The sequence below is a fragment of the Amphiprion ocellaris genome, chromosome 8 (assembly GCF_022539595.1).
Source record: "Amphiprion ocellaris isolate individual 3 ecotype Okinawa chromosome 8, ASM2253959v1, whole genome shotgun sequence".
In the NCBI taxonomy this organism is placed as follows: Eukaryota; Metazoa; Chordata; class Actinopteri; family Pomacentridae; genus Amphiprion; species Amphiprion ocellaris.
The window spans coordinates 35,008,006-35,035,608 of record NC_072773.1 but is presented as its reverse complement, the minus strand read 5'-3'; the positions used below and the strand labels follow the sequence as shown (position 1 = coordinate 35,035,608).

General features: G+C 38.6%; 1 protein-coding gene across 1 annotated transcript; it reads left to right on the top strand.

The window, feature by feature from the left end:
* The first annotated feature begins 205 nt into the window (after nucleotides 1-205).
* LOC111583482 (N-terminal EF-hand calcium-binding protein 1-like) lies at nucleotides 206-27,603 on the top strand. The gene is made up of 12 exons (XM_023292616.3): nucleotides 206-566; nucleotides 4,785-4,809; nucleotides 10,885-10,993; nucleotides 12,614-12,639; nucleotides 12,894-12,991; nucleotides 19,264-19,522; nucleotides 19,741-19,820; nucleotides 21,651-21,704; nucleotides 23,308-23,420; nucleotides 23,556-23,633; nucleotides 24,340-24,431; nucleotides 26,386-27,603. Exons 1-12 carry the CDS (start codon nucleotides 450-452, stop codon nucleotides 26,412-26,414), a joined length of 1,080 nt encoding a protein of 359 aa, XP_023148384.1. The 5' UTR covers nucleotides 206-449; the 3' UTR covers nucleotides 26,415-27,603.

Genomic DNA, 27,603 nt, shown 5'->3' with positions numbered 1-27,603 from the left:
TCATCAGCTCCTTTAATTGGAGTATTGACAGAGCAAGGAGGTAAACAGAGGCTGCTTTTCTCTGCTTTGTTCTGCTTTCTCTCTCTGTTAAACTCCCTCCCTGTCAGCCAGCCCTGTAATTAACTGTTCCTCTGACGGTGTGAGTCTTTTCACCAGCAGATGGTGCGTTCTTTCCTCGGGCTTTTATGAATCGTCGTCGTGTGGAGGCAGAGTTTTTTTTTTCTTTTCTTTTTTTCTCTCTTCTGTCGACGGTGCAGGCAGAGGGCAGCAGGCTGGGTGCATCTCCTCCTGACTGGATCACAGGACCAGCAGCATCATCATCCTTCAGCATCCTCCTCCTCCCAGACAAGGACAAACCTCTCCACAAGCGCACAGGACAATCTTTTTTCGCTCTCTCTCGCCCCCATTTTCACTAAGAAAACAGGCAAAATCGTATCGAAAGCTGCAAGATGCTGGCCTGTACGGAGCTCATCACCATGTGTCTTCAGTCTGCCAAACACGAACACTTGAGAAAGCAGCAGGAGCTCGACCACAACCAGAACCAAGGCGTCTCAATCTTCCAGGACGTAAGTACACTCTGTGATGTTGCAGCTGCAGAAGGGTTTCTCATCCAGTGCATGTCAGCTTTGGTTCATTTTCTGCACGCTTGCATCCATTTTTAGACCTCATTTCCACCTTTGGGGGGGTCTTTGCCCAAATGCACAACATGAATCTGTCCTTCATTCTTCTTTATATGAATGGATCACAGTGAGGTGATGCATGTCAGATGCTCTATTATGTAAGAAAGGTGAGTGTATGCCCATTAGTGCATCAATAATACAGGAGGTGCTCCATCTGATAAACAGCTTTGATGCCTGAATTCACTTTTTTTTTTCATTTGGAATTGTCTGTTTCCTAGTTTTCATACAATAAGATTCATGGCACTGGTTGTGTTCTGCATGAAACATGCATAGAGTGTGAGTGAAAATGCCTTTTTAAAAATAGAAAAGATCCTATTGTAAATTATTCATTCAGGCTATTACAGGATATCACCACAACACAACTGTACTGCCTGAATCTTTCTTCTGCCACAGTGTGACAAAAAGAAATCTTTTCCTTTCACTATAAAAACAAGTAAATATGTACATGTAGTATTAAAGCACATATATATTGTAGCCATTCTGGCAGTTTTTGCTGAGGATGCTCCCTCCAGATGATAGAAGACTGAACAAGAGTGTATTAGTAGCATCATTTCCCAGCTTTAGACTTCCTGACAGCTGGCTGTAAATTAAATTCAGGTTCCGCGAGGCGGATTATTGGCTGGCCGAAAGGGGAAATTAGACTGCGGCGAGTGCACATTTGGTTTAAATGCAGTTACACACACTGCAAACAGGCTTTCCTCCACTGAACCTATGGCTGTGGCTGATGGATGCTCATTTAATCTGCATGCAGAAAATGAAGAACGGGATCTGAACTTTTCCATCTTTAATGCCGTTATGATGTCTTTAGTCCAAACACACACATGTTGTCAATAAACTGCACTTATTCTGCACCCTTTAATTCAACCGCTAAATTGTGCCACATTCACGTTTGTAGCTTTTCACAGGAAACTGAGCCTTTTTCTGCGCTCTTCAACCTCTGCTCAGGTTCTTTACAGCTCTCTTGAGGAGGCTTTTTGTGTTATTTATCTAAGGCTGTTAATCTATTGAATCTGACAAGCTGAAGGACTCGCTGCTTGGTTTAACACACTCACAGTTGTGCGAATGTTTAACATTCCTGACAAGTGTGTTGCTGCTCTTTTGGAGGTAATAATCTGCTGTAGATGTTTGAGGACTGACCGAGCAGCGTCCATGTGCTGCTTTTAGAAGATCTCCAGCAGCTCTGTGGGACGCCACCAGCCTCCCACATAACAGGAAGGAGAAATAAAGGCCAGTAATCTCCCACCCAGATTTCTCCAGAGTTTATTGCTCCTGATTGTTTTCCAGTTTTTATGGAGCTGCTTCCCATTCTTTTCCTCTGAGGTGTCTTAGATTGATGAACCTCTCTGTGGTCTGGAGAGGTTTGAGTGTTGTATCGTTGCCTACAGGCGTCATGAAAGTACCTTAATGTGATCCAACCACTGTTTGGAATGGTTTTGTCCATTTAATTCTAGCTTAGATCACAAATAACCTTATTTAGTGATCTTCAGATTGTTGAACTTAGTATTGGACCCATTTTTGGTAAAACAGAGTTTTTGTATTGATAGCTATATTGTCTTGTTTTTGTTGTTTTATTTATTGTTTTTGTTGTTTTGTGTTTCCTTTTCGTCTTGCTTGTGTTTTTTGTCTTTTTTGTGGTCGTTTTGTGTCATGTTTTTGTCCATTTTTTTTGTCGATCTGTAACTTTTTTGTCAAATTTTTTGTCTCTGTTTTGTTTTGTGTCACTTGTCTCAGTTTTGTCATTTTGTGTCTCAGTTTTGTCATTTTGTGTCTCATTTTTGTGATATTTTGTCTTTTTTATCTTTTTTTGACTGACTTTTGTCCTTTGTCTGAAGATTTTGTTTTGTTTCTTGTTTTTGGCATTTCGTGTTTCCTTTTTGTCTTGCTTGTGTTTTTTCTGAAACAAATAATCTTATCTGTAGTTTACTTCAAATAGACAGAAATCAAAAGAGGGTAATTAATATTTGCTGTTTTAACTCACATACTTTAATTTAATTTTAGTTTTGAGCCTTTATCTCCTCAGAAATGAGTGTTCTTCACAGTTGTTTTTGATACTTCTTTAATTTCCAGTGTCGGATTGCATTTAAAACGTAAAACTTTGGTCACATATCCAAGCAGCTACCAATTAAGAACCAAATTCTCTTGAATCTAGCTTGTAAAACCAGCATTAAAGGACATCAGATTCCCAGTGATGCTGTTTTACCCCACAAAAATGAATGCAAACCACTTGGATGCCTGCAACTTTTGGAGCGATACAGTCTTCAGGATGAGCTCACATGATTTGTAAAGGATGACTTGAACAGTTTCCAACAGCCTAAGAAATTCAGTGCATTTTTTACTCTCTCTGTTACAGTTAAGGTTCAGTAAATGTGTGTTGAATGGAGGAGGATGCTTTAGATGAGTTGAATGGGAGCCGAGCGTATCGAGGCTTTCACACTCCGATGTGCTTGAAAGGTGACAGCTGGATGTGACTTTACTGCTTCAGTCTGATGCTGGAGTTAATGGAGCAGCTGCTGGTCCACCACTCGGTCCTCGTGATGGTGACCGAGGGGTGAAAAAAAAAAAAAGAAAGAAGCTGAAATGAACGAGGTGTCACTCTGATCGAACGCCTCGCGCTCCACAGATGGATCTTTTTCCTCACAGATCTGGTGTTCCACGGTGATGAGGCTAGAAATACCAAAGATGGTACATTAATGCACATTTTGTGGGGCTTTTTCTCCCTACAAAACTGGGGGATATCTCAGAGCAGTGTGATCGTTTTTAGTGGCTGCAGGGAAAGAAACATAAAAGCTGTCGTTCCAGAGCTTCTCTTGGGTGCTCACAAATGTCAGCATTTCATTCCCTGAGATGTCTCCTGTCGCTTTTGTTATTGAAATGAGGAAATTACAGCACCTCTTAAATGTTCCCCAGTGCCTAAAGAAAGAGGAAAAAGCTCTTATACAGATGGATCACCTCACATGTTTATGTTCCTGCGTCATTCCTGTTCCAAACATCTTTATGTGCATTTGTGCTGCACTGATCCCAGATTACAGCTGAACATCTAAAGCAGGCGTGTCAAACATGAGGCCCGCGGGCCAAAACCGGCCCTCCAGAGGGTCCAATCCAGTCCTCAAAGTGGAAAAATTTGAGGACATTAGTTTCACAAACTGAAAAGTTGTCAGTTTGTGAAACTATAAATTTAAAATTATTTCAAGACCATGACAAGTTGTTTTGATTAGAAAGTAAAATACTAGATTGTTCATTGTTGTTTTGTGCCTCATTTTTGCAGTATTTTGTCTTGCTTTTGTTGTTTTTGTGTCTTTTTCTGTCAGACTTTTGTTGTCAGGTTTTTTCTTGTTTTTGTTGTTTCGTGTTTCCTTGTTGTCTCGCTTGTGTTTTTTGTCTTTTTTTGCAGTCGTTTTGTGTCATTTTTGTCATTTTTTTGTCTCGTTTTTGTCAATTTTTTGTCATTTTGCACCTTTTTTGTCAAAATTTCTCTTTTTTTATTTTGTGTCGTTTGTCTCATTTCTGTCATTTTTGTCTCATTTTTGTAATATTTTGTCTTGATTTTGTTGTTTTTTGTCTTTTTTTTGTCTGACTTTTGTTGTTAGTCTCATCATTGTCATTTTGTTTCTCGTTTTTGTTGTTTTGTGTCTCGTTTTTGTAATTTTTTTTTTTTTTATTGTTTTGAGTCAAAAGTAAAATACTATATTATTCAGTTCCAGATACCTGTGACTAAATGTTGTGTTCCTTTGTAGATACTGTGATCTGGAAGTTGTAATGTGGAAATGATAAACTGAGGCGTAATGTTACTGAAATAGAACTTTTTTTTAAAAAGAACTTTCAGGTTGTTCATGATGTTTTGTAAAAAGGTAATTCCTTAAATGTGAACATTTTTGCACTAAAACCAAGGAAAAAATTGGAGTTGTTATTTATTGGTTATTATGGTGTGATTTTACAAGAGATCAAATTAGGCTGAATGTGGCCCCTGAACTACAATGAGTTTGATACCCCTGATCTAAACTGTCTGAATGAAGATAATGTACATCCTTGTGTTTTTTGTGTGTGTCATTTAAGCAACAACTCCAGCTTCAAAAACCTAAACAAGATCTTCTCCTTTTATTGCAGATCTTCCGCCGGGCAGACAAAAATGGTGAGTAAGGAAAACACACAGCTAATTGGATGACACGGCTAGTTAAAACTCAATTAAAATCTCTTTGAGGGGGTGATTGCAGACATGAGTGTGTGCTGCAGCTTTGATGGCTCGGTTCAGACAGGCGGCATGTTTTGGGATTTATGTGGCCTTGGTGGAACTGATCCTTCAGTTTTACTGCTTTGCTCTCCTTAAAAAGGCTATAAATACCCAAGGTCAGGTGGAGCTGCATCTTTTAGGCTTCGTGGCGTGATTGAACTTGACTGGATGAACTCACCCTGCAGGCATTGCTCATCTTGGTGCATTGCCAGCAGCAGGAACCATGAATATTTCTTGCACGAATTGCAATGTAACTGTATCTACAATAATCTACAATCCTAGTGGCCTCAGCTGTTGCTTCCTTGGCTTTGTTTTCCTCTGTAGAAAACCACATTTTTACTTCAGATGATACAAATTCGCATGAGACTTCCACTAAATGTGAATTTAATGCAGTTCCCCCTGCAGACTGTTTCATTTGATTAATGTTACAGCGTTACCTCTTCACTTCAAAGCAAACCCTCCCCTCTAAAAGTCTCAGAGGGAAACACAGAAGCAGCATTCAGCTTGGAAAACAGCGCAGACAAACAAGAGGAAATGTTGTTGCTCTTAATTTCCTATTCATGCGTTCGCGACTCCATTTAATGGAATGTAAAATGCAAAAAGAGGCGAGTGATTAATGCTCTGATGGCGTCTCAGGAGGACGGTGAACGTGTTGCGTAAGAGCAGGATTAATGTTGCAGTGATGCTGTGCAGGGGTTGTCTCGGCTGTCTCATGTGGAGATATGGAGATACAATGAGAGAAATCATTCTGTGAATTATGAATGGTCCCATAAAAAGATGCTCTGTCTTTGTTGTGAAGAAACTTTAGATCAGGGGAGTCAAACTCATCTTAGTTCAGGTTCCACATTCAGCCCAGTTTAATCTGAAGTGGTAAAATCACAGTATAATGACCGATAAATAACCACAACTCCAAATGTTTCGTTTGTTTTAATACAAAAAAGTACATTCTGCCAGTATCAGATAAATATAATTTACATCTTACAACTTCCAGATCACAGACTGTCTACAGAGGAACAAAACATTTAGTCACAGATATCTGGAACTGAACCATAGTGTGTTTTACTTCATGATCAAAATGACAAAAAAGACAAAAAAGAAGACAGAATATTACAAAAATTATTCACAAAACGACAAAAAAACGAGACAAACGGCATGAAACAAAACAAAAAATTTACCAAAATAGTTACAAAGTTACAAAAAATGGACACAAACAAGACAAAAAAAATGACAAAAAAGGAACAAAACACAAAAAAATCTACAAAAACACACGTGAGACAAAAAAGAAATGCAAAATGACAAAAACAAGAAATAAAACAAAGACATGAGATGATAAGTCAGACAAAAAAAGACAAAAAACAACAAAATATTACAAAAACGAGACACAAAGCAACAATGAACAATCTAGTATTTTACTTTATGATCCAAACAACTTGTCATGGTCTAGAAATTATTTTAAATTTATATTTTTACTAATTTACAATCTGCAGTTAATGTCTTCTCTGTAATTTTTGCGCTTTGAGGGCCGGATTGGACCCTCTGGAGGGCCAGTTTTGGCCCACGGGCCGCATGTTGGACACCCCTGCTGTAGATGAAGGAACGGATGGGTGGATTTCTATTCCTTCAGTGCTTTTGTACATCAGCAGAACAACACAGCAGGTGAAACACAACAGATACATGACGTCATAACAGAAATAGATGTTGACTCAATTAAATCTCAGTGTTTAGATGCAGTTTTGGAAGCCTCTGCTCCACCTCCTGCCCTCCAGCGCTCCCATGAAGCTATTATATTTCACTTTTTGTTGAAAAAAGATGAGAGTTGGAGCAAAACAAGGCGCCTCCGCTGTATGTTTGTGTTAGCTATCTTCTAATGGCAGCTCTCATCTCCTCCAGCTCGCTGAATCGTGAACCCGAGAGGAAAGAGCCTCCTTCCAATCAGCGCTGAGTAGGCTGCCATATAAAACGCCTCGAGTGCTGTGAATTTACCACATAATGAGGCCTGGCTACCAACCCCTTGCACTCCTCTCTGCTATTGTAATGAGGAATTACATTTTTTTCTCTTTTTAACAGCAGAGAAACAATAAAGCGCATCCTGCTTTTACTCAACAGCCCACTGAGCTCAGAGATGGAATGAGATGAAAGTGTGATCAGCAATATTCCGATCTCATTTGACAGTGCATCTCTGATTTGTTACCAGAATGAAACGACAAAAAGACTCACAAGTCAGCAATTAGGCTCTGAAATGAAAAGAACTCTCGTGGAGGAGAGCGTTTTGTTTCGTGTGATAAGTCTCAGGTTTGCCTGCAGGAGACTTTCATAACAAAAGCTAAATTTGCATTTTATTGTTTGTGCTAAAACCTTAAGTCAAGCAATTTGTCAAACCCACTGAAGGCTGTAGTTTTATTTCACAGACAAGTGGCTCGACTTGATCTGTTTCCATCATTTTATTGCTGCTGTTGTTGATTCTAAACAGAAATCTGTTCCAGAAAGGTGACGTCTGACTGCATGAGCTGCTTCTGGATCGCCTCTCTAGTCGATAACTGCAAGGTTTTGGTCTCAAGTACTCATTCTCTTGTGGTAATTTTAATTACTGTTGCGTTCGACGCCGAAGCGGAGACGGTTGAAAGCAGCAGCCGACTCTCCCAGGATGCAGTGACGTGCTCTAGATGCCAGACAGAAACATTATCGGTGGTTAGTGAGAGGCAAACATCCATCTGTCGTTTATCAAATTTCATTTTCAAGCCACAAAATTGCAAAACCAATTAGTTCCAACTCAAACTGCAAGAACAGATACTTTGAAATTTGTCGTTTTCTTTATAAAACACAGGAAAAAAAAGCGATTTTTACGAGCTGTCAGTGACACAATAGCCCAAAATCTAAAGATATTCAATCAGCTGTTGTATAGGACAAAGAAAACCCTCACATTTTAGAGCTGAAACTACAAAATATTTGACATTTGTACTTGAAAAATTTAGCAAATCAGTTGCATTTCTGACACCTGTGGGCAAAATGTGCAGCAAGAGCTTTTATTTTCCCACTAAGTATGCTGTAAAATACTAATAAAAATCTATATTTGAGTTGAAATCCTGTCCCCAGGTTTCTCTGTAATGGAGGTTATTTATGGCCTCCTCTTCTTGCTGCTCATATTCTCTTGAATTGTGCTGATGGGATTTATGAATTATTAGTGCTGCTTTGGTTTTACCAGCTTTAGGATTCCCTCAGGGAGAGATGTTCCTGGAACACGAGTGGAGGAGAATGTGTAGTTTAGGACACCGTGGTTTTGTAGGAAAATACTGCATAACTGTCGAAAACCGGTCATTTTTACAGTTTTTACAATAGTATGAAACTGACAGGATAAAATTACACCTCAGAAAGAGGACAGAACAAATGTTTTCTGTTTTTGCTTGACATAGTTAACCGAAATTATTGCTGATGAACAAATCTGGCCGTCACTTCCTTCTAAAATGATACATTTTCTGATCAGGTTTGGTTAATTCAATAATGAAGTCAATGTTTACTTGCCAGAAGAGTCAAGAAACCCAAGGGTCAATATATAACTGAGGGACTTTTGAAGTCCACTGGATATACACTATATTGCCAAAAGTATTTGCTCACCTGCCTTGACTCGCATATGAATGTCAGTGACATCCCATTCCTAATCCATAGGGTTCAATATGACGTGGGTCCACCCTTTGCAGCTATAACAGCTTCAACTCTTCTGGGAAGGCTGTCCACAAGGTTTAGGAGTGTGTTTATGGGAATTTCTGACCATTCTTCCAGAAGCACATTTGTGAGGTCACACACTGATGTTGGACCAGAAGGTCTGGCTCTCAGTCTCTGCTCTAATTCATCCCAAAGGTGTTCTATGGGGTTGAGGTCAGGACTCTGTGCAGGCCAGTCAAGTTCATCCACACCAGACTCTGTCATCCATGTCTTTATGGACCTTGCTTTGTGCACTGGTGCACAGTCATGTTGGAAGAGGAAGGACCAGCTCCAAACTGTTCCCACAAAGTTGGGAGCATGGAATTGTCCAAAATGTCTTGGTATGCTGAAGCATTCAGAGTTCCTTTCACTGGAACTAAGGGTCCAAGCCGAGCTCCTGAAAAACAAGCCCACACCATAATCCCCCCTCCACCAAACTTTACACTTGGCACAATGCAGTCCTGAAAACAGCAGAAGTGTCAATCATTATACTAAAAGTCCCACAATTATATATTGACCCTTTAGCTGATTCTGAGCAGTAGATTGTTTTTCAGGCCCTTAGTAAGGATATGAATTGCAAACTGTTCTGCAGTGCTGCTGGAGCTCGTTTGTGCATATTAAGTGGTGTAATCTGGAGTGAATGTGAAATCTTCTAAAAGCACGTGCTGGACAGAATACGGTCCTTTAGTTTGTGAGACAAACACTGTGCGTTGCCAGCAGCTCTGATCTATGAGAAACACTGGACACTTGCATAATGCACCATCTGAGCTGTGTTCGGGTGTGAATCCAAACCAAAAGAAAACTGGACAGAGAAAACTGGAGCGTGACTCACAGACGCAACAGATTGTGTTTGCTCCTACATAGTGTGCAACAAGATTTTTCTACTAGGAAGTTTAAAGAAGGACTTATGATTCTTTGTCCTTCAACAGCTTCACCTTCCAGCTGGGTTTAACCTGACTGTTGTTTGCTAACAGAACTTTCCTGCACATCGATCACGTCCTGCTCTGAACAGGATCCTATAAAGGAACAGATGATGTGATTAAAAGGGTCTCAGGAGGTTTCAGTGTGATCAGAGCAAAATTGAAGTTATCCTGCTCCAGTTAGATTTGCCAAAACAAGCCCTTGAACCTTTTTTTTTTTTTTACCCCGATTTGATTTGCAAAATCCGCTAGAAGCTGCCACATTACATGAAGGTATCAGTTTGATATGAAAACTGTGTTCATGTGATTGCAAAACTGTTTAAAATTTAATTCTTGAGCAACAAAATTACAACATGAATTGGTACCAGCTCAGACTGCTGTAGCGCTTACTCAGTTCATTTAATTTCTTTATGAAAAATACACAAAAAAAGTAATTTTGACAAACCCTGGGTGACATCCTCAGATAATCAGCAGCTCAAACTCCACAAATGCTGAATTTACTGTCACATAGGACAAAGACAAGTAGGGAATCCTCTCATTTTAGTGCTTAAACAAGAGAGTATTTACCACTTGTACTTGATAAATAGCTTCATCTAAACAGCTGCAGAATCATTTTTGGTTCACTGAAACATTTTTGACACCTGTGGACATTATGTGCTTTTATTTTTAGATTAAATATACTGTAAAATACAATGCTAATAGAATTAATATTCATACCATCTGCTGTAAGACTGAACAACATCAGCATCACTGGCTGATGTTAACATAAATCCGACTGAAATCACATCATCAGCATCTCAAACCAGAATAAAATCTGTACAGCAATTTTTGCACTTTTTGATCTTGTAGTTTTACAGTTACTGCACAAACCACGTTATATTGCTGTTGTCCACAGTGTATTTATACTGTGTGTATATATATATATATATATATATATATATATATATATATATATATAAAACTAAAACTGATATTGTATTGTACAACGGTGGGTTTTACAGGGTTAAAAGTCTCATTTGAAAAGAACACGTGGCACTTGGTTAGATTAGTTAGTTACTTGAGAAACTGTATTTTCAGCTTTATTATGTAGATTTATTGCAGTATTGCAGCTGGATAAGAGGAAAGACCTTTTCAGCTCAGTTTAAGGAGCCACTTAAAGATTTTTGTTGTTGCCTGCTGATAAGAAATATCTGTTTTGCAGCAGCGCCTCTAAACTCATCACTTGGATTAAATTAGCGTGGTGAAGCTGAAGCAGCCTCGTTCCATTACTCTGTCGTATGGATGCTCTCTGCATTAAGGTGGTAAAACACTCCAGGCTTGGGTGAGGTGCGACTTTAACGAGTTTGTCTCCCTTCAGATGACGGGAAGCTGTCCCTGGAGGAGTTCCAGTCGTACTTCACCGACGGCATCCTCACCGACGAGCAGATGCAGGAGCTGTACCGCTCCATCGACAGGCAGCAGACAGAGTAAGCTCCTCTTCCTTCTGGACGTCCTCCAGTTCTGCTGCCATCTGCAGCCCCTCCTGCTCCCCTGCCGCCTCGCAATGAGATGTCAATACCACACTTCAGTGGAGATTAGGTCAATATTCATACAGAGCCTGGATTCTGGTGTGAAAGCCGAGAATGTGCAGCAGATAAGACTGTAAACGCTTGCCTGTGTCACTTGAAAAATGATTAGTACAATTAAAAGATACACAGGAGGGAATTACTTGTGATAAAGGAGAAATTATATATTGAAGAATGAGCCGTCAGGTGGTTTTACGTCTTGTGTTGTCCTGCGGGTCAAATTGACCCGGTTTAAAGTTTGAAAATGTGGAAAAAAAACATATTTTCACAGTGAAAATTTCCACATTTTCAACATTTTTGGGAAATTTTTGAACATTTTTTGGTGGGAAAAAAAAGAAATGTAAATAAAAAATGTTTTTTTAAAGAACATTCAGAAAAAAAATCAACCAAAATCCAGCGAAATTCGCTGGATTTTGGTTGATTTTTTTTCTGAATGTTCTTAAAGAAAATATTAGAAGTTTTACTGATATATATGGAATCGCTTTAGATATTTTTAGGATTTCTTTGGGAGATTTTTACTCATTTTTTGAAAAATATTTACAAGAATTTTCCTGCCAAATTTGGGGGATATTTTGAAAATGAAACTTTTAAGGGAATTTTCTTCCTGAAGGTTTTGCAATATTTCGGAAATTTGGGGAATTTTTTTGTTGAATTTTTGGATTTTTTCAGACAAGGAAACAATGTTTTTTGGTAAAAAAAAAAGGACAACAGGAGGGTTAAATGTGAAGCTCAACCTCATTTCTGTAGCACGTACAGAACATAGTGAGGTTCATAAATATTTGGACATTGACACAACTTTTGGCTCCATTCACTGCCACAATGGATCTGAAATGAAACAACCAAGATGTGCTTTAAGTTTCAGCTTTAATTTGAGGCTATTTACATCTAAATCAGGTGAACGGTGGAGGTATTACGACAGTCAGGTCCATTGTGCTGGTGTACATGTCCAGATATTTATGACTGTAGAGGCAGTAAATGCTTCAGTTTTGCTTGAATTTAACATTTCAATATATTAAAACTGCATTTTGTTTAAGTCGGCATAATCAAATGGAATCCTATTTTTGACCTGAAAACAGCAAAAGTGTCAACTATGTTACAAAAAGTCCTGCTATTATATATTGATAGACTCATTTTTCCACCCTGCTTTTGGGTTTTAGGATTTAGAGAGTTAATATTTAGGAAAACTGAAAAACGTGATGTTTTTTTGACGAGCTCTGGAATGTGTCGAGTGTTTTTTTTCATGGTTGTTGAGTCACAGTGAATTTGGTGGATTTGTGTTTATTCTGACATCCAGGGAGTCACGCTGAATAAGTGTCGCGTCTGCGAGTTAAGATTTGATTGTGACTTGAAGAAGGAGTAGGAATTTTTGCTACAAATTGCAGCTATTGGGGCTCTGATGGTTTTTAGATTAAGTCCCATAATGGAACTGCTGACAGGGCTGGGGTTTATTGTTGTTGACAGGAATATTTCAGGATTCTCAGTGACATCTTTTCTAATTAACATTTTGTCTTCGTCTTACAGCAACCTGGACATCGACAAACTCTCAGGTAAAAATGTGTCATTTTTGTTGTTTTTTTTACTGACTTAAAACTCTGCATATAATCCAGAAATAGACATGAGGTTTCTTGGTTTTACTTGTTGCTCTTGGCTTCTGTTACTGAACCAAAGTGCTTAAAATGTGACTACAGCTTCAGCCAGACAACTTTGAATCTAATTAAAGTCATCGCTGTCCACGTTGATTTATTACCGTCTCGTGGAAAACACCACAGAGCGTCGACTAACGAGCCTTTTTCTCCTCCAGAGTACTTCACTCCTCATCTGGGAGAGTACGTTAACGTCCTTTCTGCTCTGGAGAAGCTGAACGTGGCCATTCTGAAGGCCATGGATAAGACTAAAGAGGTGGGTGACGATGGTTTTCACTTCTCGCATGCTGAGTTTTGTCTGTCGAGGCTTAATAGAAATGTAGCAACACCACATTTTGGTCATTTTCAATCCATTTTGTGGCCATTTTAGGTCTTTTTATAGTCATTTTGTGCATTTTTGTGGTCATTTTGTGCATTTTTGTGGTCATTTTGTGCATTTTTGTGACCATTTTCAGTGTGTTTGTGATAATTTTAGGTGCCTCTGTGGTCATTTTGCAATTTTTTGTAGTTATTTTGTGTGTCTCTCATCATTTTGTGTCTTAATATGATAATTATCCGTGTCATTTTGTGTTTTCTCTGGTCATTTTATGTCATTTTTTGTCATTTTGTGCATTTTTATGGTCATATTGTGTCTTTTTGTGGTTGTTTTGTGTGTCTTTGTACTAATTGTGTTTCTTTTTTTTAGTCATTTTTAGACTGTTTTGTGGGCATTTTAGGTCTGTTTGTGGTCATTTTGTGCATTTTTGTGGTCATTTTACGGCACTTTGTAGCCGTTTTCAATCTGTTTGTGGTAATTGTAGGTGTTTTGTGGTCATTTTTGTTTTCATTTTGGAACTTTTGTCATTATTTTGTGTGTCTCGTCATTTTGTGTCTTTATAAGATAATTATCTGTCTCACTGAGTCATTTTGTGTTTTTCTGTGATAATTTTGTGTAATTTTTTTTGTCATTTTGTGCATTTTTCTGGTCATATTATGTGTTTTTGTGGTTGTTTTCATGCTAATTTTGTTTCTTTTTTAGTCATTTTCAGACAGTTTTGTGGGCATTTTAGGTCTTTTTGTGGTCATTTTGTGCATTTTTGTGGTCATTTTCCACGCCTTTGTGGCTGTTTTCAGTCTGTTTGTGGTAATTTTAGATGTTTTGTTGTCATTTTGTGGTCATTTTGTGTGCCTTTGTGGTCATTTTGCAGCTTTTTGTCATTATTTTGTGGGTCTCTCGTCATTTTGTGTCTTTATATGATAATTGTGTGTGTCATGGCCGTGGATAAGACTAGAGAGGTGGGTGACGACGGTTTTGACGTCTCGCATGCTGAATTTTGTCTGTTGAGGCTTAATAGAAATGTAGCAAAACCAGCTTTCATAAAATTTGCAGGCATCTGAGCATCCCAGCCTTATTTTGTTGCTGTCCAGCTGTCAGCTTGAAACCCTGTCAGAGGTCTTTGAGATCAGTCTGCTGTTGTGGCGTTACGGAAGAAAAGAAAACTGTCTGGCATGACTGATTCTGCTGCCTCTCTTCACTGTCGGTTCATTTTCAAACAGGAACTCAGAGACTCTTACAAAACGAGTCGGGCTTTTATAAACGGCTTCTCTGACGTGAGAAACAAGGCAGCTGTTTGTAGTCTGCCAGTAAAGGAAAAGCAGTTTATGAGAACACAACATTTCGGCCGTTTATTTGATCCTCTTTCACAATATGGTGCAAGTTTTACAACATTCACAACTGAATGTCTTGGGATCATGAAAATCTTCCTCTCAGAAACGTGTGAAAATGTGTATTTTTTTAAACATGAATACAGAAATATGGTACATTTAAGAAAAAATAAGATTCAGATTCAGACAACTTTATTTGTCCCCAGTGGGCAATTAAAAAGGCACGTAGAGCAGGCAGTGCAACAGTGACGTAATAAAGAGAGGGATAAATATATATACAAATCTAGCAAGTAATATAAGAATAAAAATTTTAAAAAAGAGAGAAATAAGACAAAAAACACAGCTTAGTAACATATTAGTGCAAATATGTCATAAATAAGGGCATTAATGTGTAAAATAACGTGCAAAATTAATGAATAAATAAAAAACGGAGTGTCAAAAAAAAAAAAGTACAGCTTAAAAACAGAAATAATAGTCAGCATAAATACCGTAAAATGTTTTTTAAAAGTTTTTGCGATAAAGTTCCAGCAGCAATGCTTGCCAGAACGTTTTCTTTGTTTACAGTAAAGAAATGCATTGACACTGTTGATTTTACGGTTAAAAAATGTGATTTATTCCATATTTTACTGTTAAAAAAAAGTTTTAACCTTTACAAACTTGAAAATTTACATGAAAATACCATATAAAATAAAGTTTGTGTAATCTATTAGAAGTATTACAGCATTTTTCAAGTAACAGCACAACAGTTAGTGTATTTAACATTAAATATATGTATTTTTAGCTATGACAGGTTTACAGCTGTCATAAATATTAAAGCATATGTCTGTTATTAACACAAAAGTGCATCAGTTTGACCAGTACAATATGTACATCTAACTGTGAAAAATTGAATTCTTTTGAGAAATAAATGCAAAAATTACAGTACTGATTTGCGTTTTTCCTTTAAATAACTGCAAGTGTAGAAAATGTGTTTTTTTTAAGAAAAAAATTGTAAAAAATACAGTTTTCTCCTGATTATTTACAGTGATTCTGTGTTATATAAACAGATTTTTTGCAGATTTTTATCATAAATCTTAGACATTTTTTACAGTATATGAGGGGTGTTTGGGTCCTGGTGGGCTCAGGATTACTGGGTTTTATCGACTGAGCATTGTCACCTAATTGTCAGTTCGCAATATAACGTGAAGCCTCGGATAATACACAAATCCCTCTTTTAATTAGGACGTACACAACATCTATCTTTTATGCTCCGTATTAAAGTATTACCACAAAGTCAACAGTAAAGTCGGTGGAAAGCAGCCAGAAGTACACTTCAGAGGAAAACGTCGAGGCGAGAACAAGGCTTAGCTGCGTATCTGAGAGGTTAGGATGGCAGAACGCTGCACCGCCTCCAAGTAAAAGTCAGAACGAGAACTGAATAGTGACTGCAACGATCTTGGAAATGCCTTCAGGCAGTTATTTTGGGCTAATAACAGCACGCTAACATCTAAATGAATGGGAAGAGAGCCACATGTACAGAATCACCAGTCAAATCTGATAAAACCTGCTTTAAAATGTAGACTGTGCAATAAAATACTGTTTAGGAAGTCTTTTCCCTATTCTACTGATTCTTAGCATGTGTGTCGTTTATCTACACTGTACCTTAGTCGGTGCAACAACAAGATTGGCTGGATGTTTCTTGATTCGGCTGTTTCAAAGCAAACAATTGGCTTTTTTGGGGATTAATGGTGGAAAATGTGTCATTGGCATCACAAAATTCTCAAGACTCCTTTGAGTTTATGCCTTATAACATCTCTGCAGTTATGTGATTTCTGAATTAAGTTACTGCATTACAGCTAAATGCAGCGTGTTTGCAGTAATACGATACTCTGCAATCTGTTGCCTCCAACACTGAAGAGCCTCTCTAATGTAACTGCTCACAGATGAAATGAATAATGTTGATTATTTCATGGTAACTCTGGATTTACTAGATGCTGTGTGTGTTAGCAACTAGATCAGGCATGTCATTTTAGTTCAGGGGCCACATTCAGCCCAATTTGATCTCAAGTGACCAGTAAAATCATAACATAATGACCGTCAACTCCAAATTTTTTCCTTTGTTTTAGTGCAAAAAGGTACGTTCTGACAATCTTGTTCACTTATCAGAAGAACCAGATTAGTCTATTATCCAGATTGTTGTCCATTAAGCGAGTGTACAGCTCTAAATGTCATGTAAACCTTCAACATTTATGCAGAACGTGTATATTTAGAATCTAAACGCAACCTCAGTGCAGCGACATGCAGCATTCAGATGTAAATCAGCTTCATGTGGGAACAGGATCTCCTCTGGCAGCTTATTGCACATCATTACTTCTGCTAACTGTTCCATCTTTCATCTTCTGATCACGTCGCTTTCATCGTTTGGCAGGGTGTTTTATTTTGCTGTTTATTGAAGAAAGGCATTAAATATTCAGTAAGCAGTATGACGACATGTTCCCTTCAAGTTAACATCCTGATTGTAAAGTTAAAAAACAAAAATCTGACTTTGGAGTTGCTGTTCAGTTCAAAGGACTGCAACTTTCACACAGTTTCTTTTATCTGTATCTCATAAAATCTCCGGCCTCGGATTGTGAAACATGCTAGTTAGAGCCTGGTGAAATCCTGTTATGAGTTCTGGTTGAGCAGAACTTAATATTCCATGAGATATCGGAGGGATTTAGGCGTCTGGCCCTGACAAGTAGGGGTATAATCATGTTGTTTTATCCACACACAGAAGAGATCAGCATCAGAGAACTTCTACTAAGACTTAATCAATAGCTCAGCTCGGTCTATGTTGATGTCACACTGCTCTGCATGTTAAGCCAATAGGTTTATTTTTCTTGTGTTTGGCAAGAGAAGAGAGTCAGGTGTGGACTGTGAACGGAAAAATGCTCGGCTGTGGCATGCAGCTTATTTTCACTGCAGTTTCTGGTGGTTTTAGGAGGCAGCAGTGGAATGTCGCTGACAGTAACTAAAGCTGACAACCCCCCCAGCTGTCCAACTGATCTGACATCAGATGTCCTCCAAATAAGAGCGCCCCACGGCCATATTTCAGCTGCTCTAATCTCCTCCTTTTTCACCTTCTTTTCCTCTCCAGCAATCCGAGTCTATTATTCACTCAGGTGCACACTTTTCTCTCCCTCTGTTTGATCTCATTTTTCTGTACATCCATCTTCCCCGACATCGTCTCCCCGTCTGGCTCTTTATCTTTCTCTGGGACGACACATGCCCTCCTGCAGCTCATGCATTTTTCATGCCGCTATTAGCTGGTCAAAAAAGCTTTCTTAGCCCTGAAGAGGACAAGCTTTTTAGTCAGTTAAGATGTAACTGATCCTATAAACCAGGGGTGTCAAATTCATTTTAGTCCAGGTTCCACATTCAGCCCAATCTGATCTCCTTTGGACCGGACCAGTAAAATTACAGCAAAATAACCTATAAATAACCACAACTCCTAATGGTTCATTTGTTCTAGTGCAAAAAAAACTACATTCTGAAAATGTTCACATTTGAGGAATTATCTTTTTGCAAAACATCATGAACAACCTGAAATTTCTTAAGAAAAAAAAGTTAAATTTCTGCCATATTATGCATCAGTTTATCATTTAGACATTAAAACTTGCAGATCACAGTGTCTACAAAGGAACAAAACACTTAGTCACAGCTATCTGGAACTGAACGATGTAGTATTTTACTTTATGACCAAACTGACAAAAGTCAGACTAAAAAACAACAAAAACAAGCCAAAATACTACAAAAATCTGATGCAAAATGACAAAAATGAGAAACAAAACGACAAAAAAATGAGACAAACAACACGAAACAAAACAAAAAAGAGATAAAAATTAGACAAAAAAGTTGCAAAGTCACAAAAAAATGGACAAATGACAAAAATTACACAAAAAATTACACAAATGACACAAGACCAAAAATGTCAAAAGTGAGACACAATATGACTAAAAAGTAGACTAACAACACAAGCGAGACAAAAAACCCCACAAAATGACAAAAGCGATACAAAACCTCAATAAAGCAAAACACAAAATGACAAAAATAAGACAAAAAACACAAGTGAGACAAAAAGGAAACATAAAACGACAAAAACGAGACAAATGACAAAAGTCAGACAAAAAAACCAACTTGTCAAGGTCTAGAAATTATTTTAAATTTATAGTTTTATAGTTTACACTTTGAGGGCCGGATTGCACCCTCTGGGGGGCCGGTTTTAGCCCATGGGCTGCATGTTTGACATCCCTGCTATAAACATTTTAAATGGCTCCAAAGTCTCCAAACGAAGGGAAAAAAAATAGGTGAAAACTTCCACAAACTCCTGTTTATGATGCTTTTAATTATACCTGGAAATACAAGCAGTAAAATGAAATGTTTCCTGCTTTGCTGTGGCGCTCTGAGATTAAATGAAAACGTCCGCTGTGATGCTGCAGCTCATCTGTCTTGAAAATAAAAAGCAGGACGAACTGCGTAAAGGACCGAGGGTTCATTCGTCACGTAGAGAAGCTTCTCCGCTGCCAAGAAAACAGAGTGTTTAGAAACGTGGATTCCAACCGGCTCGGTGGTCATTTTTCCAAACCTCTCGCTGCCATTTCTCCTGAACTCTTACTTTGTGGCACCGCTGGGGGCCGGTGAGGGTGATGAACTCCATTTTCCACAAAAACTGAGCTGGGAAAGTTGTGTTTAAGTTGTGAGGAACACAAGTAGAACAGAGCAGCTGCTGCACTGAAGATTAAAGGTTTCTGAAAACTGGCACCAGGCATATATATATGTCAATAAAATCGCACTTTCCTGTTCATAGGATAATAATAATAGAAATAATGACTTTATTTGTATAGCACACTCACTCTTTCCCCTCAGGAGTACCAGGGCTCATCGGTGCTGGGGCAGTTTGTGACGCGCTTCCTGCTGAGGGAAACCTCCACCCAGCTGCAGTCCCTCCAGACGTCCCTGGACTGCGCCATGGAGGCCGTCCACGACCACGGCTGCACGGGGAGGAGGACGCTGAAGAAGCCCGAGGACCTGCCCATCCAGAGGATGCCCAAACGGCCCAGCCGACGCATCCAGAAGAACATGTGTCTCTCCCCCACCGACCCCTACTCTGGCATGCTCACCACAGGTAGGCGTCTGGACCGGTGGAGATTAGACGGGGAAGATTCCATCGGAAATAAAATACTGCACTGCTTTACTGATAAATGATCATTGCTAAGACGTCCTTTGCTGTGCTGAAGTTGTGCAGATGTTGTGCAGGTGTTGTGCTGAAGTTGTGCGGCTGTTGTGCAGACATTTTGCTGATGTTGTATTGATGTTGTGCCGATGTTGTGTTTCTGGGTTCAGGGGTCAGTGTGGAACCAGACAACCACTGGGGCTCCCAGATCAACCAACTGGAGGAACTCATAGACAAACTGGAGTGTGAGGTTTGTATAAAATCAGTTTCTCTCAGTGTGTTTGTAGTCTTTATGTCAGGGGTGTCCAACATACGGCCCGCGAGCCAAAAGCGGCCCTCCAGAGGGTCCAATCCGATCTGTGTGACGACTAAAGTGCAAAAATTCCAGAGAAGACATTAACTGCAAATTGTAAATTTGTAAAACTATAAATTTGAAATAATTTCTAGACTATGACAAGTTTTATTTGATCATAAAGTTAAATATTAGATTGCTCATAGTTCTTTTGTCATTTTTTGTCTCATTTTTGTAATAGTTTGCCTTGTTTTAGTTTTTTTGTCTTGTTTTTTGTTTGACTTGTTGTTTATCTCATGTTTTTATTGTTTTCTTTCTCATTTTTGTCGTGTTGTTTCCTTTTTGTCTTGCTTGTGTTCTTTGTTTTGTTTTTGTCATTTTGTGTCTTTCTTTGTCTTGCTTGTGTCGTTTGTCCAATTTTTTGTCACTTTGTGTCTTGTTTTTATAATATTTTGTCTTGGTTTTGTTGTTTTTTTTCTGACTTTTGTCGTTTTGATCATGAAGTAAAATATTCTATGGTTCAGTTCCAGATATCTGAGACTAAATGTTTTGTGAATTTGTAGATAAACTGTGATCTATAGGTTTTAATATGGAAATGATAAACCGAGGCATGTTTTTGAAATTGCACTTATTTTTCTTCAGAAATTTCAGGTTGTTCGTGATGTTTTGTAAAACTATAATTCCTAAAATGTGAACATTTGTACTTTTTTGCACTAAAACAAAGGAAAGATTTGGAGTTGTCCTGATTTATCAGTTATTATGTTGTGATTTTACTGGTCCGGCCCACTTGAGATGTAACTGGGCTGAATGTGGAACCTGAACTAAGATGACTTTGACACCCCTGGCTTATGTCAAAAAAAAAAAAAAAAAAAAGCTTGACTCTAGCTTCCTATTTAGCTAATAATGATATCTTCCTTTTCATTTAACTCTCAGCAAGAAAGCAAATGATTATGATTCACTGAATATTGGTTTATTGTTTTGTAGCAGAGCAAATAGTAGCTTGAAGCGTTGATGCCATAACGCGAAAAAAACAGGAATCTCATCCGTGAGTTTAAACCCTTTAAGTGGCGACATAATTTCATCAACGCAGTGAGTTTAATTTGCTAGAAAGACTCGAATTTGCAGCCAAAAGCTTGCTCTCTGGAGGTGGTATCTTGGGGAGGATCGCGTTTCACTCCAGGCTCAGCTGCTACAGTTAAAAATGTGAAGCCTGGCTGTGAGTTTGCAGATATGCAGAGCTGGCCCTGCAGTTGAAGGCATCCAACAGAGGAGGATTTATACAAAGAGCAAAGCCGAGCTGCGCTGCACACACTGAATATCATGCATAAAGTATCAGTGTCAATATAGACTCTGCTCCACTCAGGCTGGACACTGTAGGGGAAAATGTGCAGATATTGATGCATTGCTGCTGCATGATATCTTGATTTGTCTGAAGATTTTAGCTCTTGGGTGCTCTGCTGGGTTTAATGTCATTTTTAATTTTGCACTTATCACATTTAAAATGTCCCGCTGAAAATATAAATGAGGCATTTTCCAAGGATAGACATCAGCGCTTCAAGGATATCCAGCTCGTCTGTTAACATGCTAATAATTACATTTTCTTATCTCGGCCGCGCAGATGAGAATATATTATAACTCTGGGCTGTTGGAGGGTTAACGTCAACATGCCTATCTCTTTCTTGTGAGAGTCAATGGTTTGTGACAGACTGTAACTGGAGGCCGACTCAGCTGAGAAGGTTTCTGCTGCTAATTCTTGTCCTGCTGAAATATTGATGCCCCCATTTTCAGAGTCCACATCTCGAACCTCTCAAAGAAGACACATTGGCAGGGACGTATAAATCGGTGAGTCCAGCATCTGCTTAATATTATATGAAAAAATCTTTTGTACAGTCATGGAAAAAATGATCAGACCACCCTTGTTTTCTTCAATTTCTTGTTCATTTTAATGCCTGCTACCACTAAAGGTACATTTGTTTGGATAAATATAATGATACCAAAAATAGCTCATTAGAGTTTGAGTTGATATCAGACATTTTAGTTTTCTTGATAACAACCAAAATCCCTTCAGTTCTTCCATCATTATCTATGGAATTGTTCTGCCAAAAACAGCATTTAGGATTCCATGTTTTCTTTTCTGTCTGTTTTAGTCACATGATCCACACAGGAGTTAGTACTGATTCATAACCATTGTTTCTGATGACTGCAGTCATGCATCTTGGATGTTCTCCACCAGCTTCTGACATTGTTCTGCTGTCACAGCAGCCCATTCCTGTTGCACTAATTCAGACTAATTAGCTTTGTTTTTGGGTTTGTGGTTCTCCATTTTTGTGTTTAATGATTTTCCACAGGTTTTCAGTTGGATTTAGATCTGGTGATTGAGCAACCAAGGCATGGTTCCAATGTTCTGGTTCTCCATCCAGGCTTTAACTGACTTTGTCTTGTTGGAAAATCCAGTCATTGGAGGCAGGAAAGAGTTTTCCAGCTGATGGAGGAAGACTGTTTTCTAGAGTAGCCCCAAACATGACCTGGTTCATTCACCCTGTTCCATCCAGGCTGAAACTACCCCAGATGGTCTCTGATCCACCCCCATGTTTTACTGTAGGGGCAGACAGTCTGGTTTGTAGCTTCTCCAGGCTTCCTCCTAACCAGTAAGTTGGCTGGATGGACATCAACTGAAAACTGGATTCATCCCTGAAGAGAACCTTAGTCCAATCATCAACAGTCCAATCCTTATGATCCCTGCAAAGAGTAACCAGCTTTCCTCTGTCTTTCCTTGATGAAGGGCTTCTTCCTGTCCTGTGTGACTTCAGACCAGCTTCAACAAGTCGCTTTCCAACTGTCCTTGCTGAACAAGTCCCATTTCTCCACAGTGTCCACTCATTTTTAAGGTCCCTGGAGGTCTGAGGACGATTCCTGACAGGAACAGATGAGTGACGGTCATCTGGTGGGTAGAAAGACGTTTCCTGACCAGCTAGCAGTTTGGTAGAACTATGTTGGGCTTATTTTTTCTTGGTGGAATGAACGGCTGTCTTGGAGATATTCAGTTTTTTCTCTACCTGTCTCTCACTCATGATGGCTGCCTTTGTGGCTTCACATAATTCTTTAGTTTTAGGCATTATGTGAGAGCTGACAACTTGTGAATTGTGCTATGGCTTGAATGTCAGCAGGAAACCACTCTAGACCTTTGCATGTGCTGCTGATGACATGAAATGTCCTCTTATAGACCCTGGAATACAATGAAGCTGAAGCACATCAAATAGGACATAAAGCATTATGGAATCAGCTGCATTTTTTGTCGTGTTCATTGTATTCTTCAGGTAATATACCTTTAGTGGTACCAGGCGTTGAAATGAACAAGAAATGGAAGAAAACAAGGGTGGTCTAATCTTTTTTTTCCATGATTGCATATATGGGAAAGTTGACATTATTGCATTATTTTCTCCAGAACATCCTTCTGGTCCAGAGACAAATGTCGGTGAAGGAGAGAGATGTGGAGCAGTTTCAACAAGCTCTCAAAATCTACACAGATGCCACCACCAGCCAGATAGACAACCTGCAGTATGTCCCTTTAGTCGCCTCTTTGTTTTTTGCCTCAGGTTCTCTGTTATATGACACAGCTACATGAAATAGCTTCCAGACCTTTAAGATAACCCCCACTGCCCTCCTTTTTGCTCTCTCTCTTTTTATTTTTAGCGTTTCTGTCCAGAACCTGCCAGACAGATCATGCTTCATCATGTATGAGTTTTGGCAGGACCGTCTCTCCTGGATGAGGTAGGCTCAGACAGGGTTTGTGGCATTTAACCCTCATGTCGTCCTGCGGGTCAAAATTGACCCGTTTTAAAGTTTGAAAATGTGGGAAAAAAATATTTTTACAGTGAAGCTTCTGATGTCCACATTTTCAACATTTTTGGGAAATCTTTGAACATTTTTTGGTGGAAAAAAAATAATGTTAAAAATGTTTCTGAAGAACATTCACAAAAAATCAACCAAACTCCAGCGAATTCCGCTGGATTTTGGTTGATTTTTATGTGAATGTTCTTAAAGAAAATATTAGAAGTTTTACTGATATATATGTAATCACTTTAGATATTTTTAGGATTTTTTGGGAAGATTTTTACTCATTTTTTTGAAAATATTTATAAGAATTTTTTTTGCCAAATTTGGGGAGTTTTTAAAAAAAAAAACTTTTAAGGGAAACTTTTAAGGAATTATTGGAATTTTCTTCCTGAAGGTTTTGCAAATTTTCAGAAATTTGGGCATTTTTTTTGCTGATTTTTTTGGATTTTTTTCAGACAAAGAAACAATATTTTTGGTGCCCGTAAATGAGGACAACAGGAGGATTAAAGCTCGTTTCCAGGATTTCCAAGCTGAACCGAAAGCACTCGGAGCTGCTCTCACGCTCTCTTTTTGAAGCTTTTTTTTTTTCTGTGGGGCAAATGGCACTCTCATCTCTTTTCATCCCTCCTTTTCTTCTCAGCTACCTGCAGTCGTCCATCAGTAAGACCTTCCAGCGCTGCATTATCGACTCCCTGGAACAGCCGGAAATGGTCTCCACCATGCTGCTGCCAGGTACCAACATCAAAACAGCAGCAGCTCATTAAAAGATGATAATGTAGAAGACAGAACAATCAAATGGCAATCCAGTGTGATTTGGTAGAATTTGATTAATGATAATAGAATGGTCTTCTATCACATACTTTTTTTTGAGGTTCAAAATATGAAATAAACATAGTTCGTCTTTCTGGAAGAATAATTAAGAAAACCATAGACTAACGGTAAAGCTGCTGTAATCAGTATTTTTATATTAACAATGTACATTTAAAAGTCCAGATAAAGCTGGTAACTAGCAGCTAAAGAGCCAGATTTCCCCCAATAGCTGCTGGAAACTGAATCATAACCAAAGAATTGCACAGAAACATGGTTCCTAATGAAGGATAATGTTGGTCTGTATCTGCAGCAGGTAGCGAACAAGTTTGCCACATCAACTTACAAGTTTGAAATAGGTTGTTATTGCATTTGCAGTTTGTTTCTGCTATTCTAAGATGTGCAAAAAATCATTTAATCCTCTGAACCACAAATCTTATCAATCTTTATCAAGTCGCCAAAATGGCACCAGTTGTTAGAGCAAAAACCTGAGAATACAGACAGAATTGTTGAATTTTTGACATTTTAACGGGCCCTGAATGTGTCATGTTCTATTGGAAAACTTAACCAAACCTGAACTTAAAAAAAATTTTAGTTAATCCATCGATATCATTTAAAAAAATTTTGTTCTAAGCAGAGCCTGTGAAAAACAACAATCATCAGTAATTTGACAAATATTGAAGGATTCCTGTCGAACTAGGCTGAACTGCAGACTGTGTTGACAGAGCAGTTAGAAGACAAGATGGGAAACTATAAAATTTCCCATATATATATATATATATCTGACTTTATTAGGTACACCTTGCTAATAAAAGGTTGGATGCCCTTTTGTCTTCAGAAATGCCTCAACTCTTCATGGTGTACTTTCAACAAAAGTGTTGGAAATGTTCCTCAGAGATTTTGGTCCATACTGGCATGACAGCATCACACAGTTGCTGCAGATTTGTCGGCTGCACGTCCATGATGCCAATCTCCTATTCCACCACATCCCAAAGGTGCTCTACTGGATGGAGATCTGGTGACTGTGGAGGCTGTTGGAGTTCAGTGAACTCATAGTCATGTTCAAGAAACCAGTTTGAGATGATTTGATCTTTGTGACAATGGTGCATTATCCTACTGGAAGTAGTCATCAGAAGATGACTATTTTCTCTTTTTTGGACCATTCTCTGTAAACTCTAGAGATGGTTGTACATGAAAATCCCAGCAGATCGGCAGTTTCTGAAATACTCAGGCCAACAACCATGCCATGTCCAAAGTCACTTAAATCCCCTTTCTGGCCCATTCTGATGCTCGGTTTGAACTTTAGCAAGCTGTCTTGACCAAGTCTACATGAATAAATGCATTGAGTTGTGGCTGTGTGATTGGCTGATTAGCTATTTGTGTTATCAAACAATTGAACAGGTGTGCCTAATAAAGTGGCAGGTGAGTGTATGTATATGTACATGTAGTATAGTTTAGGATAGTATATAGAGCCCTCTTTGTTCCCAATACTGTAATACCTGTGGGTAAAAATGTTGTACATGTTGGTTGCAAGTTTTTACATTTTTTGAAAAATGAATAGTCGAAGAATTGTAATTTTCTTTAATAATGATTTATGGCATTGTAACTGTCAAACCGCACAGAAGACATTTTTGGTTGTGCTGTTTCCATAGAGATACAGGCCTTTCTATTGCAGCGTAAATGAGCCCAGACTGAGTCAAAACATTACTGGAGTAGAAAACTGCGTCTGGTTCAGAGGGTTAATGCAGGTTTTCTGTGTGGGAATACTGCATTCTGTGTTGTGTGGTGAATCGTAAGCTGTTCTTTCTGTTGTTGCTCATTTGTTTGGCTCAAGCAGAGACCATGAAGCACTGATGCATATTAATGTTTCATTTAACAGCCTCTTGGTGGATTATGAACAACAACTGACAGAACAACGCTGCTGCTCCTCAACACAGCGAAAGCAGGAGAAGAAGGCGACTGTATAATCGCTTTTTTGTTCTTTGATATTACCCTTTTTCCTCATGGCATGACCAGGATTGTTTTTGCAAATATGCTCCACGGGGGTTATAAAAAGAGAGAGAGAATAATTTTCAGATGAATCGGTGAAAAAAACAAAACCTTGGATAGAAAGGTGATGCAGTGTCATAAGGTGAGAAAAGGATGACGGCATCGGCACATTTCTTGCTTCTGATTTCATAGAAACACAAGAAATAATGATTTAAAAAAGATTTGCATGATTTCTTATTTCTCAATGCTCGTTTGTTTCACTCAAAGCTCCATCTTAGAGTAGATACGATGTCAGCAACGCCACAGCACTAGAAACACACGAAAACCAACCGATCTGCCCATTCGTCACCTATTCTTCCATACGGATGACAACAGAAATAGCGGTAACCTTTCCTCTTGTTCTCTCTGTGGTATTGTGCTTTGTTGTGTCCTTCAGAGCTTATTTTGCTGATTGGTTAGACAGTCATTAGGTAGAATGTAGTTAAGAAACTGCTCATCTACTCTTTTACCATCCGTGTCACTCCTGCACTTTAGAAAAAATATGAAACATGGACCTTATTGTGAAGAATGGACATTTATTTATTATAGATTAGCTGTTGAAAAATGTAGAACTAACTGCTGTTATTAAAAAGCCAAGAGCTGCACTCGAGGTGTGGCGAGACTCTAGCGGATGATAATTTACCAAATGATCGTGCAGTTCGCCTGTACTGTTGATCTAGATATTAAAACTCAAAAGCCATTATTTTACAGCGTGCAATCAGAAGAGATTAACAGCACAGTACACACAAATAGAAGTTTATATATTTTGAGTACAGAGAATTAAGCAGGATCTGTTCTGTGTATCGACGTTAGAGAGAACACGTGTTAGGATCGTGTACACTATTTACTGAGAGCTATAGGGTGTAAGTAATCGTCGTAGAACACTGGTACATGTACAGTATGATGCTATATTGAATTCTACTCCAATCATGTGAGGAATGAATGTGTTCACCCTTTTGTTTGAAGTGTTTATCGTTTCTTTTATGTAGAAAATACAGTTGTATGTGGATGCTATATTCGTTTCTTGGCATGAATAAAAGTTTGACATGTTGATGACATGAAAAAAGCG

Coding starts and splice junctions, on each gene's coding strand:
- LOC111583482 (XM_023292616.3), top strand. CDS start 450: ATGCTGGCCTGTACGGAGCTCATCACCATGTGTCTTCAGTCTGCCAAA. Junction 10,994..12,613: donor ATCGACAGGCAGCAGACAGA/GTAAGCTCCTCT, acceptor TTCGTCTTACAG/CAACCTGGACATCGACAAAC. Junction 19,821..21,650: donor TAGACAAACTGGAGTGTGAG/GTTTGTATAAAA, acceptor CCCCATTTTCAG/AGTCCACATCTCGAACCTCT.